The following is a 20,777-nucleotide window of genomic DNA, read 5'->3' as shown; positions in this document are numbered from 1 at the left end:
AAAGGCTTGCCTAATGTTATGTAAGCTGAGTGTTACAAGAAGTATTGGCATTAAAAAAAATTTAAGGGTATTTACACATACCATCTTTTCTTCAACAATGCTCTCCTATGTACCCTAATCTTTCTTTTGCAAGCACACCCTGCTCCATTCCCTTCCTTTTGCTCTTAGCACAATCTGGGAGTGGTGGGAAGTCCCCTCTAAGACTGGTTAGAGAAGAAAAAAAGTAACGTCAAAAGAGAGAAAAAGACCTAAGTCACCATCACACCACTTCTCTAATTAAAAAATCTTCAGTATTTTACTATTTCCTAGTTTTGTTTGTTTGTTTGGTGAGGAAGATTGGCCCTGAGCTAACATCTGTGCCAATCTTCCACTATTTTGTATGTGGGACGCTGCCACAGCCTGGCTTGATGAGTGGTGTGGAGGTCCACGCTCACGAACCCACGAATCCTGGGCAGCTGAAGCAGAGCACGCGAACTTAACCACTACACCACCAGGCCAGCCCCTTTTCCTAGTTTTTTAAATGGAAACTCCTCTGTCTACTTTCTAAGTATTCTGGTCCCATCTAAACTAGTCAGAAATATCTTCATTATTATTTGGCACCTTGTTTTCATCAAACTTTTCTCACTGAGTCATGAATGTACCAGGCTTATGCCTTTATGTTTATAGATACTCTTAAATAGATACCACTTTTCCTCTCTTGGTCCCCCTTATCAAAATTCTTCATTATTCCTGTGTAGTGAAAAAGCCTTTGACTCCTTCATGCCTCCCATTCCAGCTGTTGCTGATAGAGCCTCTCTAAGTTTGCAGCTCTTATGACCTGTACTAAATAACTTTATACTAACTTATACTTTGCTTTATGATATTTGATGTTTTTCATGGATTATTCACCTCTTCCCATCTGGACTAAATTCTCTGTCTCACACTTCTTTAGACTACTTCACAGACTACTCAGCAAAAAATAACTTGTTTGGTTGTTTCTGAAAGGCCACAGCAGTCAGGCAACAGGAGATGGCAGTTCAGTTAACTGGGATGATGGGAAGCAAAGAAAGAATTATTCGATTTTCAACGATAGCTAAAAAGTGACAAACTGACAGAACTAGGCAACTCGGGTATCACTTAACATAGATTACCAATCAGTATTATGAATCTACAAAATATGAAATTATGTTTAAGAAATAAGATATATACAAAAGAACACTAGAATTCTGACTAAATTTCTTGAGTGAACAACTCAGTGAATATGTGAATAAGTTTTATTAATTTTTTAAATATTAAAACCACTATTTTATCTTTTCATCTTAATATTCCCGACCACAATAAATTATTTTAAATCTTATATAAATCTTGCTTCATAGATACATACAAAATTATTTCTCTAAAGGAAAATTTTTTTCCATATATTTTTAAATTTCTAACCTGCAAAGAGGGTTTTACCAGTCAGCATTTCAGCAAAGATGCAGCCTGCAGCCCACATGTCGATGGCTTTAGTATAATTATTAGGAGAAAGTAAAAGACGTGGAGATCTGTACCATTTAGTAACCAATCCTTCAGAAAGATGACCCTGAAAAAGAACAAAAACATACTTTTTTACTTTAACTGAATGATAGTACATAAAACTTGATTCATTAAAGAATCCTTGATCTAAAAAAAACCAACCAACCAACCCAGGAGACCTGACTCTACTACATATTCCATTCCTAATCAATTTTACTACTTTACATTTCCTTATAAAGTGTTCAACAAAAACAGTTACACATATATGGCCTTACTTCATCCTCAAAACGACCCTGAGAAATTGTGAAAGTAAATATTAACTCCATTTTACAGGAGCAATAACTCTCAAATAGATGAAGGTATCTGCTTAAGGTCACATAGCTTAGTTGAATACAGAAATAGAACTCAGTTTTAGACAGTGTAACTTAGTTTAGTGTTTTATCCACAATACTTCACTGTTACCTATAAAGAGGATGTGGTCATCCATTTCATTTTAGTACTCAATTTCTCTTAAAATTTTTTAAAAATTAAGTTATACCTAATGTGAGATGATAGACGTGAATGAAAAGATTTTTTTGTTTGTTTTAGACATGTGCTAAGCGGGGCTCCTAGGGGTTCTTTATAACCAAAGAAGCTCCACTTTTATATTTTAAATATCAGGGTCCCATATATGATTTAATCTGAAAACTAAAAAAAGCAGGGTTCGGCTCAGAAAATATTATTAACTTCTTGAACAAAGGCAAGTTGTTATGTAAGGCAAAGTTATCATGAATTCTTTTCGTTTTTCTTACTGCCTATTTTATCTTTATGCAAATTTAGATTTCAAACTAAATTAAGTTTGCCTAAACAAGGCATAACAGAATAGTATAGACTCAAAGGGACAAAAGAAGACCTAAAAGTTGAAACAGTATCCCCTCTTACCTTCAGACAGGACCACACTTCTGCCCCACACATAGGAATATATCCCACTTTTAAATAAGGGAGAATTTCAGTTATAATAAATAACCACACACTTTTAAGAATTTGTATTTAATTAGGATCCCACTCCACCTTCATTTCAAATACAGGGAGACCGCGAATGAAAATAGATCTGTATCAGAAAAAAAAGGACTAACGTAAAGTTTAATACAATTAACTAAAAATTCTGCCATAATATACAAAGGAAATACAAGTACCTATTCCTGATGACGTACATCAGTTTAAAGGCCTAGCTCAGCTGGCTTTCCACGTACCTTATGGGAATAATGGGGATCCATGATCCGTGCAAGACCAAAGTCACCTATCTTCAGCACCAAGTCTTCAGTATTAATGAAAAGATTAGCTGGTTTGAGATCTCTGTGCAGTACGTTTGCAGAGTGAATATATTTGAGCCCACGTAGCAGCTGATACATGAAAAGCCTGGCATGCTCTTCCAGTAAAGGGCCCTGCTCCAGCACATTAGCCAAGTCTGTCTCCATGTACTCCTGAACAATGTAAACACTGTTCAGTTCGGTAAGAGAGCCCACATCGTCTGTTAACTGGCTTCCACTGGGACCAAGAATTTCAAACACTTTCACAATGTTATCATGGTCAAGTCTTCTAATAATTTTGATTTCACGTAGAGCATGTTTGACACTCTGGGGATCAGTAAGGACAATTTTCTTGATGGCTACTCTTTTGTCACAGTCATTGTCTACAGCAGAAAAAACCAAGCCATTGCCTCCACAACCCAATGGTTTTAAGTCCATATACCTAGAGCCCAGATCAAAACCATGAATGTTCATGAGACTTTCAAATTTCTCTGCCATTTTGAAACCCCTACTATTGCCTTTTCCTTTCGAATTATTGAACTTGTGTAAACAAGGAGGAAAACTGACATCAAAAGGAAAGATCTTTCAAAAAGGGAGAACAAAAATAATTTTGCTTCTACAGTAAGATGGTTTCTTGATGTTCATTGCATACGCCAACCAGGCCCGTTGAGTTCCCCTTAGATGTAAAGCTCAAAAAGCTCTACTCATGTTGAGAATTAAAAAGATTGCAGTACTCATAGTTCAAGAAAGGGGCAGCAACTCTGCAGACATTTAAAGAAAACACTCAAGGAACTCAAACGGAATGAAATGACATACTATGCACTCAGATTTACGGTGCTAAACAATTTAACATTTAACAAAAATGTGAATAAATATGCACACAACAGGCTTCTATGAACATTCTCCTCACAGTGCAGATACATTCAGTGTTGGACTGGTCCTGAGCAGCATCGTTCTAAGGTGCTGGTAAGCACTATTTCCGTTTTGCTTCTTTTCTTCCTTTGTTGCTATATATTTCAACAGGAAGCCCTGACGACTGTTGGTTAACAGAAGATGTCTTTTGTTAGTGATCAGGTGGCTCCAGCTCACCACAATCACAATCAAAGCTACCGTCCATCTTACTCAGATACAACCTAGGGGATGAGGAAAAAAAAGGAAAAGAGTCACCACCACAGGAAATATTCTTTTCCTCAACTTTGTAAAATGACACGAACTAGGTATTTAGCTATAAACCACTACCGGTAGTAGTACTACATTAAATGTACTACCAGTACTACCAATAGTAGTAAATTAATGTAGTAAACATTTATTTATAGTCACTAAATGGAAAGATTACCCCCAATTAAAAATAGCTATCCATGTTGTAAGCAATTCACATGTTGATTCAGACTCCAGATCCCACCACACTAGATCCTTTATAATATTTAGGTCCATTAGGTTGTATGATTTCTTAAACGCCAAGAAGCGAAGGAAGGAAGGTTCATAATATCTTTACAGAATTCTTTAGATTGTTTTTGGTGAGAAAGATTAGCCCTGAGCTAACATCTGTTGCCAATCCTCCTCTTTTTGTTGAGGAAGATTGGCCCTGGGCTAAATCCATGCCCATCTTCCTCTACTTTATATGTGGGATGCCTGCCACAGCATGGCCTGATAAGCGGCGTGCAGGCCTGCGCCTGGGATCTGAACCTGCAAATCCCGGGCCATCGAAGCAGAGCGCGTGAACCCAACCACTACGCCACCGGGCCAGCCCCCAGAATTCTTTAGCATTTTTTGAGGGGTAAAACATTAGCAACATTTCTTTAAAAGAAGACATAATAAGCCTGTGATGTGTCAGTTCGTTAAAGAACACATTTACTTATTAACTATGCCTATCAATACCCAATGAACAAAAATATAACAGTACAAATAAGAAATTTACAGAGCACACTCTACAATTTACAAAAGAGTGAATTTGAATAGTGAATAAACCTATGAAAAGGTGTTTAACTTCACTGATAATCAGAAAAATCGAATTACCTCAAGAAGATAACATTTCAGATTGGAATATCATTTAAGAGTCTGTTATCAAGTCTGAGGAGGAATGTGGAAAAACAGGAACTTCCATACAACATTGCTGGGAGTTTAATAAAAGAACGTCAAAGAGCAATTTGGCATAAATAAATACATAAATGAATAAATAAATAACATACCTATGACTTCATAAACAAGCAAAATAATACTATTTTAAGGGTGCCCACATATGTAGCAAAAGTATTAAAAAAATATGAAATTGATAAATAAGAAATTCATGACAATAATTACCTTGAGGAAAGAGGGAAGGGATTAGGATCAGGATGGGTTACACAGTATGCCTCAACTATATCTTTAATATGTTATTTCTTTTGAAAAAACCAAAGTATGACAAATTATTAGAATCTTACAGAGCCGGGTGGTATGTACATGAAGAGCTCATATTATAGTGGGGGAAGACAGGCCAACAAAAAGGCAAAACACACAGATGTCAGATGGCAATAAGAGGTGTGGAAAAAATAAAAGAGAGGGGACAGGGAGGGTGGTCAGGGGATGCCTCTCTCTCTAAAGAGGAAGCAAGGGAGTGAATGGGCCTTAGCAATGCTGTGTAGGAGTAACTACTCCAGATAGAAGGGCTAGCACCTGAAAGCCACTGAGAGCAAGTGTGCATCTCATGTCTGAAAAACAACTAGGAGACCAATGTAGTAGCTCATTTAAATGTATACACCTATAAGCAAATATTACAGCCTAATGCTTAAATGGAAAGGCTTCCTGTTGCTGACTTTTGATCTAAAAGCTGGTATAGGTGTATAAACAGTGTTATTTTCTGAATGGGTCTGAAGGGGTTGAAGTGAGACAGATGCAATACTCCTTTATTCAAAGGGCCAATCATTTAAAGGCAACGAGAAACTGTGCCAGTGTATCAAATAAGGCAGCCCACTCTGAACTTGAAGATGTGACAACTTTCAATCACCTTCAAATGTGGCTTAAGAGAACCGCCAGGACTCTCAAAGCCATCAGTTGTTTCACAATGGTGAAGATGCTGTACAATAGGGAATCTGCCTTTATTTCCTGTCTGCTTCATATTCCTCCATACTTCACACGTGGAAATATAAGATTCTGAAAAATATAGTAAGGTAACAGCGCTTGCCTCGACCTGAGAAAATCTTCAATTTTATCAAATCCACAAACATTAAAAATAATATGTGAAAGAAAGAGAAACTGATGATACTAATAACTCAGAGACTAAGTAGATAAATGATCCCTATGGCAACAGCTTTATTTAATAAAAATTGATATTTACTATCCCTGAGTTCTTTTTAAAAATATGAGCACTTCTTGTATCTGCTTAATATTGTGAAGGACATTAACAGCATCATAGCTTGCTTTGTTTTGCTATAACAGAGATGGTTTCTTCTGTTTGCAAGCTTTTGTCTGCTTCTCAGAAATAAGAAAAAAAAAAGACTCCTAATAATTCTATAGCTTATCAGTCTATCTGTAGTAAAACACTTAAAAGCTAAATTAAAGACTGCAAATAAACTTTTGAATTAAAAAAATTTCAGGGGCCGGCCCCGTGGCTTAGCAGTTAAGTGCGCGCGCTCTGCTACTGGCAGCCCGGGTTTGGATCCCAGGCGCGCACTGACGCACTGCTTCTCTGGCCATGCTGAGGCCGCGTCCCACATACAGCAACTAGAAGGATGTGCAACTATGACATACAACTATCTACTGGGGCTTTGGGGAGAAAAAATAAAAGGAGGAGGATTGGCAATAGATGTTAGCTCAGAACCGGTCTTCCTCAGCAAAAAGAAGAGGATTAGCATGGATGTTAGCTCAAGGCTGATCTTCCTCACAAAAAAAAAAAAAAATTCAGATTTTTAAAGGGCTCTAATTAATACTATGTCTTCCTCCCACCCACTTTTTTCTATTTATATACATCTTGATACTTCTGGTTCCCTACCAAATATCCTAGAAAAACAGTATTTTTCAAAGGCTCCAGTATTTCTGAAATTTTACATTTCTAGTCTCTACCTGAAATAGAATGTTTGCTCACACCTACCTTCTTGCCCCAACGTAGACAATTCCTTAAAGCTCAGTCAAATTTCAAGTTTTTGATAAATGTACATTTTGAAGTCAGCTCTATAGACTTAACATGAGAACAGCAAAATCTCTAAGTACTCTCTTAAGCTTCTAGTTCACTAATAGAGTGATCATAGTCAAGCACACATAATGCTTTGCCAAAAATGACACCACTATTACCCGACAGAATAGCACTGTAGTAGGAATTGCAGCCAGATTATTAGAGAGCCATGAGAATGAGAAATCTCTACTCAAGACCTCCACCCACATCTGCTCCCTTTAAATTTTAGCGAGACCAAGAAGCATCACAGACCAGAAACAACTACAAGGATGAGAACGCCTTTTCAGAAACCTCAGTGACTGGCAGCACTTATAGGGGTAGAGAGCGGGTAAAAATTCATCTTGAGGAAGGTAGGAACTTGTACCTAGGTTGAGAACTGCAGAGTCCTCACTGTAGATTCAGTTATGACTATATAGTCTGGAATTGACTGTCCAGAAACGCAAGACCATTCTAAAGAGAGAAGGTAATATTTATCAACAAAACTAATTCCACTAGACAGTGAGGATTGCACCAATAAAAAACTTGGAGAAATAAGAATCCATTATTTACAATAGCAGTACTTGCCCAGTGATCTGCCTCCTTGCTCTGTGAGTAGTATTCTTCAGTCATTCAATATCCATTAGACCAAAAGCTATTGGAGCATGTTTTCATCCTGAAGCTTGGAAAGTAAGCCCACCTTACTCAGGAAGTTAGAGGTAATGTTATACCTCTGCATGATAAAGTGGATCCAGTAAATGTTTCCAATTCAGTCATGCTCCATTCAGCAAGTATTTGCTAATTATATATTATGTACCTGTCAATGTACTAGGCACTGGGGATAAAACGGTGAGTAAAAACACACTTGAGCCCTGCACTCATGGAGTTCAGAGTATGGTTGGAGACAAACAATAATAAACTAACAATGAGAAAGAAAAAGGGGGATGCAAAGGGGACAAGTGGTATCAAGGAACGGCAGAAGACGCAATGAGAGCCTACACACTGGGTGATCTGCCCTAATTAGGGAGGTCAGGATGTGTGCTTCTGTAAGCCATAAAAAGGCAGAGGCCTCCCATGCTCACTATTAGTGACCATGAAAACAGCTTCCTCCTTACCACTTTGACCCTTATGGCAGTTACAGTCCAAATCCTGATCTCTCCGGCCACCTCCATCTTTCACATCAATCATGGAACTCCTTTGCCTGACTAAAGCATACAGGTACAACTCAACTGGACCAGCAGACTACTGGTCAGAGCATCCTACATCCATATCAACGACCTCTTGAAATGCCTCATTTATATCCTTTTCTCTACCATCTTTCATGTTGAACTTCATAAAAGCAAAGTTCAAGGTTTAGACTCAGGAAAGATCCATATTCCTTTTGCACTTTCCATACACTTCAAGAGAGAAAAAGGAGAACTAAGATGGGAGAGTAACTTAAAATGAGCTTTTCCAGCATCCTTCCAATTTTTCTGCCTCCAAACATTACCCATTCCTACTGACCTCGGTGCTAATACTGTGTTGCTTGGAGACGGATCATTAATTAAGGTTTAATTAGCTGGGTCAATGTTGTTTTATTTTTAACTATAATTTGGTGAATAAAATGAAGTGCAGAGAACGACTTGTAAGAATGAAGTTGGTTTTATGCTCTACCTCTGGTCTTCTCTCAGTGATCCACCATAATACAGAAGTAAAAGCTCTCTATGTAGCCCAGGCTGGGTAGGAGCTTCCTGCGTTTATAAGACAGTTCTCTGAAACTGCATCAGCCACAACTGTCTCCTCAAGTACTTCTTCTTCCCTAAATGACCTCCTGCATTCTGCCACTTAGGCTACCCCAGTGCCAAGAGAGATACTAGTACTCTGAGTCAAGACTAAGTATACAAAGTAAAGTTATAAAACGTGAAAGAAAGAAAGTAGAATAACTTCACTCTGCCCCATCTCCCCATCCTTCAGAAACTGGATTTTCTTTCCCTTCTTATCCAGGAACAACTTGGGCCTGTGTCAGAAAGGGAGTCTGGATGTGCAAAGCAAGTTTGAGGTGAGGGCCTTAAACATAAAGGTTACTTTTCTGGTTTTCTCTTCCATCTTCCACTCTGCTGCTTCTCGGGTTAAATGCTGACATGGGTCATCTGGCCTGATCCCACTCACTGACAGCTCTCCCCCTCCCACCTTCCCAACGGCTCTTGCCTATTTTGCTCTTCTCCAGGGTCAAGTGAGTAATTTGAGTTACCTGGAATCCAGCCAGCCTCACATCTCCTCAGCCAAAACCCAGCTGCTTCTGGAGAGAAGGGAAAGGTTAAGCTCTACTTATATTCACCTAGGACTGTCTCCTAACCCTGGCACAGAGAGGTGTTGTTATAGCAAATTCACCCTTCCCTAAGATCAGGTCTCAAGCTCTCATCAAAGCTACTAAGCTTCTAGGGCAGAGAAGGCCAAAGGCTACAGCTTAATTGCTTGCTCACAGGCATTCTTGATGAAGCCCTTGCTCCTAATGTAGGGTAGCTTTAAGAGTTATCAGGGACCCCTCTCAGGATCCCTGGGGAGGACCTCAAGGAGACCCATGGTGCAAACTAGTCTCAGTGAATGATTTTAGGAACCTGGGGTGGGAGGGAGGACATTAAAACGAAAACACCAAAGCTTAACAGGCTTTGCTTATCAGTTAGCTACAGAGACAAACTTTCAAAGTCAAAGGCAGATGATCACATAGCTTTTAACAAGTATTCGATTTTTAAAAAACTCCTCTTCTACTCCCAACTTCTGTTCTTAAATTGTCTGATCTTTGGCCTAAATACTTTTTAACATTAGGGATTTTCACTTGCCTTTCACCATTTAAAAAGCCATTATAAAATAAATGCCATTATGTTTATTTTGATGCTCATCTCTAGTTGCTATTTACTCTAGGGTATTCATATTGGAATATTGGAACTTCACAGATCAGATAAACTAGTCAAAGAAAGTCTAAAGCCCTTCCAATTCCAAAAGTCTGTGATGTTTGAAAGCCCAGCACAGTCTTTTACTTCACTGGTTTTTGTTCCCAAGCACTTATTATGGTGGTATGCCCAGAATGGGGGAAATGTGTTCGAAATTGCTGTTTATTGAACATTAAATAAACACAATGCCTTCTACAAATTTATGGTTGGAAATTTTTAAATAATTATAATAACCCTTCATCCCCTCTCCTATCTTCCTCCTGCCTGAGCCCTCATTTCTAAGACTCCTCTCCCAACCAATATTAAGGAAACACTGGAGCAAATATATAAGCAGGAGACATGTGGGCAGCCTCCTTCTTCAAGTATCTTTGGACATCCGAGGATTCCAACCAGATGAAAATTGATATAAATTTCTGTAGCAGTCAGGATAGGTTAGATAATGTTACAGTAACAAATAACCCCCAATCTCAGTGACCAAATTTGTTTTAAGTCTTGCTCATGCAACAAAAAGTCCAATACAGCTGTCATCCAAGCTGTCGAAGTAGCTAGTATCGCCACTCAATGTGCCAGAGGGAAAGAGGATGTGGGAATATCTCACTGGTGCCTAAAGTTTCCATCCACTAATGATATACTTTACATCTACTCACATTTTCTTGACCAAAGCAGGTCACATAGTCACACCTACTTCAAGAGACTGGGGAAATGCAATCCCCACATGGTCCCCGAAGCAGAGAGAACCAATGTGTTACACAGCTTTGACTAAAACAGCTTCAATTCTTCTATTCATCCATTACATTTTTATTCGACAAAACCTTACTGAGTGCTTACCACATGCCAGGCATTATTTTAGGCATTAAGGTATAGCAGGGGTCAAAACAGTTAAAAAAAAAACAAAAACATAAAAACCTGACCTCCTGGAGCGCAAACTCCTAGAGCATTATAGTAGACTCCTCCCTGTCCCACTAACATGCCTCTCTTTTCTGATAGCCTTCTCCTTCCCTTGTCTTTTGCCATGCTCCCCCAATCTAATCTAATCTGATGTCTATTCTTCAGATCCTCTACTCTACATTTTCCAGGGCACCATTCACCTCCCCTTTGTTGTAGCTCTATTTTAAAATAAAAGATTTGAGAATAAGTAGCTTTACTGACATTTTCTGAGCATAGTACCTAGTACTTAGTAGGCACCTTAAAAACTGTACTGAATGAATTAATGTAAATAGCACATACTACTTGATAATAGGAAGTGTTGGAGAGGACAAGTTCTACCCTCAATTTTTAGAATGTGATCACATTCTGGGCCAGCCCTGTGGCGTAGTGGTTAAGTGCATGCGCTCCGTTGCTGGTGGCCCGGGGTTCGGATCCTGGGCACGCACCGATACACTGCTTCTCAGGCCATGCTGTGGCGGCGTCCCACATAAGTGGAGGAAGATCGGCAGGATGTTAGCTCAGGGCCAGTCTTCCTCAGCAAAAAGAGGAGGATTGGCATGGATGTTAGCTCAGGGCTAATCTTCCTCACAAAAAAATAAAAAAAAGAATCTGATCACAATCTGACCTACCCTGGGGAATATTAGTGACAACTCCTAGATATGGTACTTTCCTTTCCAGGCATTCCCCCAGGAACCTCACCCTATGGTGAACACACAGGTCTGCCAACAAATAAAGAAAGCAGGTGACTTCAACCCACTCAGACTGAAGAAACAAAAACACTTCAGCTTTGTTATAGCTCCTCCTTTGTTTTGTTGAGGTAGTGGGGAGGGACTGTGCCACTGAGATGGTGTCCTACAAACCAGACAAGCAGGATTCCGTAAAAAGGCCTACCAGTTCATGTAATACCAAGTAGGTATCATGAAGATATGCAAGACCTTGACATCACTCTGATTTTACTACTCTTCAGCCCATCATAGCAGGGTATACGGCATCTAGCACCACAGCTTTCCAGACTGCACATCAAATATAACTGCTGTCATTTTGGGCTAACCCTGGTGAGGGTGAAGAAGGCCACATTATGCAAGGCTATACAAAACATTTCTGTACTCTCACCAAATGGAAAGAACTAAGTGCTTGGTTGGAGAGTCCAATTTTTAAAAAGTTATTCAGAATGGCATGTAACTTTTCTAGAATATCCTTTCTCTTTTGTTTTTCATTTTCTCCAGACCTGAACAAAGCTTGCAAGATAAAAAATAGTGTAAGTTTCCTATCAGATTCACACTGGAGTTTGGCACTATTGAAAAATTCCTGTCTGATTTCACTAAGCCCATATTAAGAAAGAACATGAGTTAAAAAGATCTGACGTCTAGTCATGGATCTGTGACTAACTTACGTGTGCAATCAAAGCATTCCACATTTCTAGTCTCAGTTCCTCATCAGGAAAAAGATGTAGCTAAACTACATGATTTTTATGGTCTCTTCTAGCTCTAAAATTTTATAATTTTAATGAAAGGTTCAGGATTTCCACTGCTGATTAGAATGCAGAAAGCTGCAAGACATCATTACTCTCACCCTATGAACCATGACAAGCAGGATAAGCTATAAAATCATAGTTTTAAAAAAAACCATCAGGGGCTGGCCTGGTGGCTTAGTGGTTAAGTTCACGTGCTCTGCTTCGGCAGCCCAGGGTTTGCAGGTTTGGATCCCGGGCGCAGACTTACGCACTGCTCATCAAGCCATGCTGTGGCGGCATCCCATGTGTAAAATAGAGGAAGATGGGCACAGATGTTTAGCTTAGGGTGAATCTTCTGAAGCAAAAAAAAAAAAACAAAAAAAAAAAACCACAGAAAGCTAAGGATGCAAAGAAATCTAAATAAATTAAATTCCAGAAAATGTAAAGCCCTTCATAAGAGAGAAACCATGGCTATTCTCATTCCTGGCAAAGTAGCAGAAGAACAAGGAATTTTCCACTGACAGGATTAAGAAGAAACTAGCCAAATTTATAACCAACTTTTAATGGCTGCATGTGGATTCAGATAACAGAGTAGAATTTGGAGGAGGCCCAGTTACAAGCCCCACCTGCCAACTCTTTCCCATGGGTATTCACTGAGTGCAAAAGTCTGAGGACAAGACAGGAAAGTTGAGAGAGAAAATCATAAAGCATATGAGTGACAGTAGTTACCCACTGTGCCCAAGACAGCTGCCCTCTGAAGGTGGGGGACAAGATAGGAAGCATGACATAAATCCCTTCAAGGCATTCCAGTGTAACGCAGATATTCTTCCTAAGGCAAAGAAACAGGGCAAAAACATGAGGTAAAGAAAACTTGAGGTGATACTGGAAAGCAAAGAAAATGTCCCAGCAGTCCAAAAAGCTGGTAGCTAGGCTGAAAAGCAGAGAGCCCCAAGGTTCTGAAAGCTGATGGAGTAACAGTATAAGAAGAGATAATGGACAAAAACTTTCCAAAACTGATAAAAGACACCAACTTACAGACCCAAAAGCTCAATGACCTGCAAGCAGGATAAATACAAAGAAAGCCATACCTAGGCACATCACAGTCAAACTATTGAAAATGGGGAAGAAAAAAAAAAGAGCAATTCAAAAGCAACCAGGGAAAAGAGAAAAAGCATATAGCAGAGAAGAACAATAGGAATGACAGCTGATTTATTACTAGAAACAAGGACAGCCAGAAGACAATAGAACATCATCTTTCAAGTGCCAAAAGAAAAAAGAAGCTATCAATTTAGAATTCTATATCTAGGGAAATATATCTCAAAAATGAAGATGAAATAAAGATATTTTCAAAGAGACAAAAGCAGAAAGACTTTGTCTCCAGTAGACTTTCACTATAAGCAATGCTAAAAGTTCTTCAGGCTGAAGGAAATGGCACCAAATGGAACCCCAGATCTGCAGAAAGGAACAAAATCCCCAGAAAGAGTAAATAACTGGAAAATAGAAAAAGTCTTTTCTTTAAAAAAAACCTACCCACATGTTTAAATGTCTTTAAGAGACTACTGATTGTTTAAAGCAAAAATAATAACAATGTACGGCGGGGTTTATAGCACATGTATAAGTAAAATATAAGACAATAAGAGCACAGTGTGCTGGAAGGGGGTAAACTGACTCATGCAATTGTAAGGTTCAGAGTAGTGGTGAAGTCGTTTATATCATTTAAAATAGACTGTGATAACTAATGAAAGGCTCACAGCCAATCTTTAAACACCTCCTCCCTTTTTGGTCATTATGTTTACTTAATAAAATGCCCATCAATGGGGAGAAAAGGGAAGGAAACTAAATAAATCACCAATTGTAAGTAATGTCTTATTTTGCCAAGCAGTTTTTGTGTACTTTTACATCATAATAATACAAACTAATACATTAACATTTAAGTAACACAGATTCATTGACAATTCCAAAGGAAATGGAAATTAAGCATGTTAACCAAGATAAATATACACACTTTAATTGAAAGCTCTACTTTCTGCTTTAAAAGTATACAATTTTAAGATATTAAAAAATTATATTATGGAATATGGCCCAAAAGTTCTAATTTGAGAATATAAATAACATATTTGGTACATATTTATCCCATATTATCAACTATTATAAAAGCAACTAATGAAAAAAAGTATTTGTTTATATTATAAAGAAATTCATAGCACTGAACATGAGAATAGAATTTTTTTAATATTTGAATTTTAAGAGACTATAAGGAACAACAGCAAGCTTGATTAAGAACGTATTATGTGTGAAACATTGTTCTGGGCATATACTCTTACACTAAATCCTCCTAACAACATTGCAAAATGGGTCTTAAGATCTTCGGAGAATTTAAATAATGCATTCAAGATCACACATCAGTGAGAGAGCCAGGACCTGAACTTCAGGTTTATAAACCAAAGCCCATGATCTTCTCTCAAATAATAATGTAATTTTTTATTGACAAGTACAGTACACATCCCCCCAAGCCTTCGAGAGTAGAGTGTATTTCCTACAGACAGGACATTTTTCTGCATAACCAAAATATAATAATCAGAATCAGGAAATTAACACTAGTACAGTACTACTATCTAATACTCAGATCCCATATAACTTTCTGCAATTGTACCAACAGTATACTTGAGAGCTAAAGGACCCAGGCCAGAATCACATGTTACATTGATGACAATGCAATCTTTAACATACTTTTTCCCTTTAGAAGTCCAAAGGAATCAAACAAACATGTTACACAGTCCACAAAAATTTACTGGGCACGTGGCATGTACTAGGCATTGTTCGTTGATACAGTGGAGAATAAGACAGTTAAGGTTCTTCTGCTTCCAGAGAGTTTACATTCTAGGGAGGAAAGACTAACAAACAAGTAAACTAATAACAGAACTTCAGATTTGGCCAAGTGCTATGATTGGGTGGAAATTGGCCATCTAAGGAGCTGAACCTGTTTGATAAGAAGGTACTAGCATTGCTCAGAGATGGGAGAAGAGCATTCCAAACAGAGGACACAGCAAATGCAATCTAAAGCAGGACAGAACTGGTATCTTGGAGGAAAAGAAAAGATGCCAGTGTAGCCACAGTATCCTGAGCAAAGGGAGTGGAGACTGATGTAGAGATAAGGTTGGAGAGGTAGAAAGGACGCAGAAGGCAGGATTTTGAATTTCATAACTAAGAGCAAAGGAAAGCTATTGAAGGATTTTAAGCAGACAATTGGCATGGTTTCATTTACATCTTAAAAAGATGATTCTGGCTACTGGAAAGAGAATGGATGGAAGAAGATGGTCGAATAAAAGCAGAGACAAGTTAAAAGCTATTTCAGTAGGCCGGCTGAGATGATGGTGGCTGAGACTGGTCTGGCAGAAATGAACATGTAAAATAGGAGACCAGGAGAACTTGGTGATGGATTAGATGTGGGGGATAAGGGACAGATGCAAGAAGAACAACATGGGAGAAAGAGTTCTTTTTGGACACTTTAAGTCTATTTAGACAATGTCTATTTAGATAACTGAGTGGTAATAACAAGCAGGCGGCTGAAGAACGTGTCTGGAGCCTGGGCGAGAAGTCTAAACCAGAAATATAAATTTGAGAGTCATCCACATGTAGATAGTATTTACAACAGTAAGTTGAATGAGACCACCTGCGGAAAGAATTTAGAAAGAGAGGGGTGAAAAAAGCCCAAGATTAAACTCGGGGATACGTCAATACCTAGCGGCAGGTAGAGGAGAGAAGCCTGTGAAAAAGTACGAAGAGGTGTGAGGTAGGGGAAAAACAAGAATGTGTGTCTCATAAGCTAAGAGAAGCAGATGAACAGGCAGAAAACAGTGGTCAACTATAATGAATGCTACTATAAGATCCTGTAAGGTGGATTTGGTAAGTGGAAGTCACAGGTAACCTTGACTGGAGCAATGTGAGTGAGATGCTAACAGAAGCCAGTCTGGAGTAGGCTGAAGAGCAAAGGAAAGTGGGGAGAGCATACAAAGACAACGCTTGAAAATCTACTTGAAAGAGGCTCAGAAAAATGAGGCAGTGGCTAGAGGAGAAGAATGTGGAATCAGGAGAGGGTTTATAAGAGATTTCTATATCTGCACTGTCCAATATGGTAGCCAACAGCTACACATGGCTACTGAACAACTGAAATGTGGCTAGCGTGAGTGAGGAACTGAATTTTTTTTTTTTTTTTTTGTGAGGAGGATCAGCCCTGAGCTAACATCTGCCAATCCTCCTCTTTTTGCTGAGGAAGACTGGCCCTGGGCTAACATCTGTGCCTATCTTCCTCCACTTTATATGGGACGCCGCCACAGGACGGCCTGACAAGCGGTGTGTCAGCGCGTGCCTGGGATCTGAACCCGGGTCGCCAGCAGCGGAGCACGTGCACTTAACCGCTATGCCACGGGGCCAACCCAAGGAACTGAATTTTTAAAAAATTAATTTTTATTTAAATAGCAACATGTGACTAGTGGCTACCATATTAGAGAGTATAGCTCTAGAGCACATTTGTATACTAATAGAGATGACCCAATAGAAAGGGAAAAATTCATGATGCAGGCAAGAGACGAGTCCTTTACGAAGTCAAGAGAAGGAATCCAGAGCACAAGTGGAGGAATCTACAAGGGATACAACATGAATGAAGCAAGGCATGAAGTTATAACTGGTGGGAACCAACAAGACTTAAAATCAGAGTATGTCTTAAGCCTGGTGGGAATCTTAAGCCTCAGACTAAATTACAGAAGGCTATAAAAGCTAAACAGGAGGGGGAGGGAAGGATTTTCATATATACTGAGTATCTATGAAGTGTCAGGCATTTTCTAAGTGACAAATTATTTCTGTTACTCAGAAGTACTACCTTTTAAGTCTCATTTTACAAACAAGAGCACTGATGTTCCGAGAGGTAAAGCAACTTCACTGAAATCACACATAGAATAAATATCAAGATTTGGACACAGGCCAGTCTGACTTACTCTAGGATTAGAATTTTCCCACTGCATAAAGTGAGAAGTTAAAAACCACTCAATGTTTCTGCACCTGGAAATAACATAACAAATGGCAGATCAATCCTGCAACTATCAACAAGTGCCAACAAGCCTGGAGGTACTAGGCCAGAGACAAAAACTATCCCCTCACTGCTATCCACAAGATAATTAAGGAACACTTATTTAATGCTGTTTTTAATTTTTTTTAATCCAAGTGAAAATATCTTTATTGAGACAAACGGGAAAATGTACATTCTTGCAACTTAGATTGCCTACTTTATTGAACACAGGAGTATCAATGAGAAAATTGGCTGCTTTATAATAACTACTAAAATAATATCTGGGCATATTAGAAAAGTAGGTAGCTAGAGAACTACCAATTTGTAAATGAAGAGAGAAATTATTAAACTGAGCCTAATTAGTTATTAAATTACAGCTTAGATTATTTTAAATTTAGTGTGGGCAAAGATCATCTAGATGTGTGCTGTCCAACATGGTAGCCACTAGCTACATGCAGCTATTTAAATATAAATTAATTAAAATTAAATAAAATTAAAAATTCAGTTCCTCAGGTGCACTAGCCACCTGTCCAGTGCTCAACAGTCACATGTAGCTAGTGGCTACCTATTGGACAGCAGAAAATAGAACACTTCCATCATCACAGAAAGTTCTACTGGCAGTGATTAGATCCTCAATTTTCCTTCTGATTTTTTTCAGGAGGGCCAATGGAAAGAGCAACTAGGACGATGTGCATTTTCCAAATCAGTCACTAACCAGATGAGCAACTATGTATATATCACTTAGCAATGCTTCTAGAAATAAATGTGCATTTGAATCACCTGAGCATCTTGTTAAAATGTAGATTCTAATTCAGTAGGTCTTGAGATGGGGTGGAGATTCTGCACTTCTAACCAATTCCCCAGTGATGCTAATACTGCTGGTCCAGAAATCACACTTTGAGTACCATGGTCTCAGATCTCTCTAGGCCTCGGTTTCCTTAGCTTAGTCAAATGATGTACCCGGGGCAAGATAATTTCCCTGACCCCTCTGTAAACACTAACATTTTATAGTTTATGGTTGTACAGAATTAAATGCACAGAGATTTCACACGCTCTGCAGAGACAGACTCTTCCCTGCAGTAAATGCCAGGATTCTAACAATTTTTGCAGTACCATTTTTTTTTCCATGAAAAGACATATCCAATTTAAATGAAAATTAATGGGAAAATGTGATCTGCTATATAAGCATTCACTCTCTGTACAACTTTTCGGAAATGGATTTAAAAGACTGACACGTACGAAAGACAAACCTTTTAAAAACTATCAGAGGGGCACTCTATATTTTCCAAATATGCAGTTCATGGAGGAAACCAATGCTGGCCGCAGCCCACACCACTGTTACCTTAAAAGCATCAGCTCCACGTGAAAAGCAACTCCCTGAAAAAAGCCATTAACTACAATAACATTATTGTTGCTTCTGTAAAGTCTCAGTCGGGGCTCTGAGCAATAAAATTGACCAAAATCCCGATGCCACTAGCAGGCTGTAGTGTAGTGTAGTGTAACAGCCCACAAAACTGGCTGAAGGAGCTGATGGGGGCAGCCAACAACGTCACACACAATGTACTTTTGAGGCATCTTTCTATTTTAACAGGGGCCCTAGAGTAACACCTGGTTCTAGTGGGCAATGCGAACAAAGAACTGGATAGCGGTGGTGAGGCTCACCGTTTCATAAGGCAATACCTCACAGAAAGGAAACAGACTAAGACACCCAGCTGGTTTATAAATTCCAAATTACGAATGACAGCTAATTACCTATATTCTTAAAGAAAAAAAAAACACTGAAAATACACATTCAACTTCTAAGTGACAGGATGCTTTGAAAATCTACAATAGTTTTTATATTTGTATTTTTATATTTTCTTTAGTAGTAAATATATTTTAAAGTTTGAATTAAACTTTATTAAAGTTCTTCTATATAAATTATGCAGTGCTCTTCCAAAATCTCTCCAAAGATTTAATTCACAGTAACAATACACTTTACTGCCCACAAAATTCTTCAAAGGAATCACTTTGGGAAGATAAAGAGCATACAAAGAAAAATTAGGGAATGGGGAGTTTTTTCTTTTCTTCTCACTTTTAAAACAAACTGCTATTCTCAATCTTTTTTTTCTCAGTCTTATCTTAAACCAACCTGTTAAACGGTGGCTTTTTTAAGTCAGTTATCTTATTACCAAATTTCAATGTAAGTCCTAAATTTGGAACTGTACATTCAGCTTATCTTAAAAAAAGACTGCTGAAAAACCGTGCCTATAACAACACCCATTTCCAGTTATCTTTATTAAAACAGAAAATTCATAAAGATCAGGAGAAAGCACTATGTATAATTCCATCAGAGTGAAACGCTCATGTTCACAGCTATATCTGATCAAATATTTCTGCCCCTTTACAACAATTATTTAAACTAATTTCTAGATATTATAAGGATCACTTTTACATGACCAATGAGAACATAAGATTAATTTCTACCCGCATTATAAAAGTACTATTTGTCCTTCATAAATAATCTGTAACAAGTCTCTCTCAATAATAACCAAAGAACTATTAGTATCAAACATTTAATTGCAGCAACTAACCGGTAACTAATAATTTTATCTTTCCGCTCAACAAATGTTACAAAAATTCCACCTGTAGGATATATGATATCCTTTTAAAATGCACTCTAAGAAGCCATTGCTCTTTTAGAGAGACTGTGGTTCCTCTTGAGACAGAATTATAATGTGGACAGAAACATTTTAGCCTATCATTTAAAAAAATACAGTGTATAAAAAAAAGGGCCACGTAGCAGTCCGTGGGCAGGATGAGTCATCATCCAACTCAAAACTTGCAGCACTTCTAAGCTTCCTCCTACCCGACCCCATCCTCTCTTCAGCAACCTACCCTGAGTCAGCAAACCTGACTATTTTGTCAGTTATGAATTCTCACGATGTTTAAATGAACTTATGCAAAACAATGCAATACTTTCAATGCTAATACCTGTCATGAGAACATGTGCTTTTTCTATTGCAAAATTAACTGATCTTCAAATCAATGTTCTCTAGGTTCTTTCTTAATCACAGAAAGTACCCAGACACTTCTTTTAATCCTCTTCTGCAAATAACTGATCTCCAAAATATGTTCATATATAAAGTTTTGATAAACAATTCTCCATTTCCCAGAGGTTTTTTCTGAATAGTAATATTTAGGTGATAAAACATGTCCTGCTCAAATCTGGCATATTTCCTAGATGACTGCAATTACTGAATTTAGGATCCATAAGCAGTTTTACACGTTTCACAAAGCAATTCTTATTAAGCGATGTAACATATATACGTGAAAGGACATTACACTCTTCAGCACACAGCAAGCTATTCATAATCATGTTTGAACAACTACTCATTAAAGACATGTCAAGTTTCCTCCACCCAATTCAATTTTTTTCCCAGATCTTAAAATCTGACATTTCTAAGAAGAAACTCTAGAGGCACTTCCCTTTCAGGGCTAGATCCTATTTGGACCC

The 20,777-nt window shown here is 38.3% G+C and overlaps 1 protein-coding gene across 4 annotated transcripts in view; it reads right to left on the bottom strand.

Moving 5' to 3' along the window:
* The window catches only part of MAPK6 (mitogen-activated protein kinase 6), a 36,283-nt gene that overhangs the window by 14,076 nt on the left and 1,430 nt on the right, over nt 1-20,777 (bottom strand). For 3 of the 4 annotated variants that reach the window (XM_004421591.3, XM_014780722.2, XM_087427296.1), the window contains exons 2-3: nt 2,727-3,916; nt 1,417-1,561 (exon numbers count right to left, since the gene is read on the bottom strand). In XM_004421591.3, the coding sequence (XP_004421648.1) occupies nt 1,417-1,561; nt 2,727-3,281 (700 nt within the window). In that variant the 5' untranslated portion in view covers nt 3,282-3,916. Of the gene's footprint in view, nt 1-1,416; nt 1,562-2,726; nt 3,917-5,766; nt 5,786-20,777 lie in introns of those variants that run through there. The other variant, XM_087427303.1, reaches the window with a different exon arrangement.

Source organism: Ceratotherium simum, chromosome 3, assembly GCF_057802395.1.
Source record: "Ceratotherium simum simum isolate JZ-2026a chromosome 3, ASM5780239v1, whole genome shotgun sequence".
Lineage (NCBI taxonomy): Eukaryota > Metazoa > Chordata > Mammalia > Perissodactyla > Rhinocerotidae > Ceratotherium > Ceratotherium simum.
This window is presented reverse-complemented; position numbering and strand designations above follow the sequence as displayed.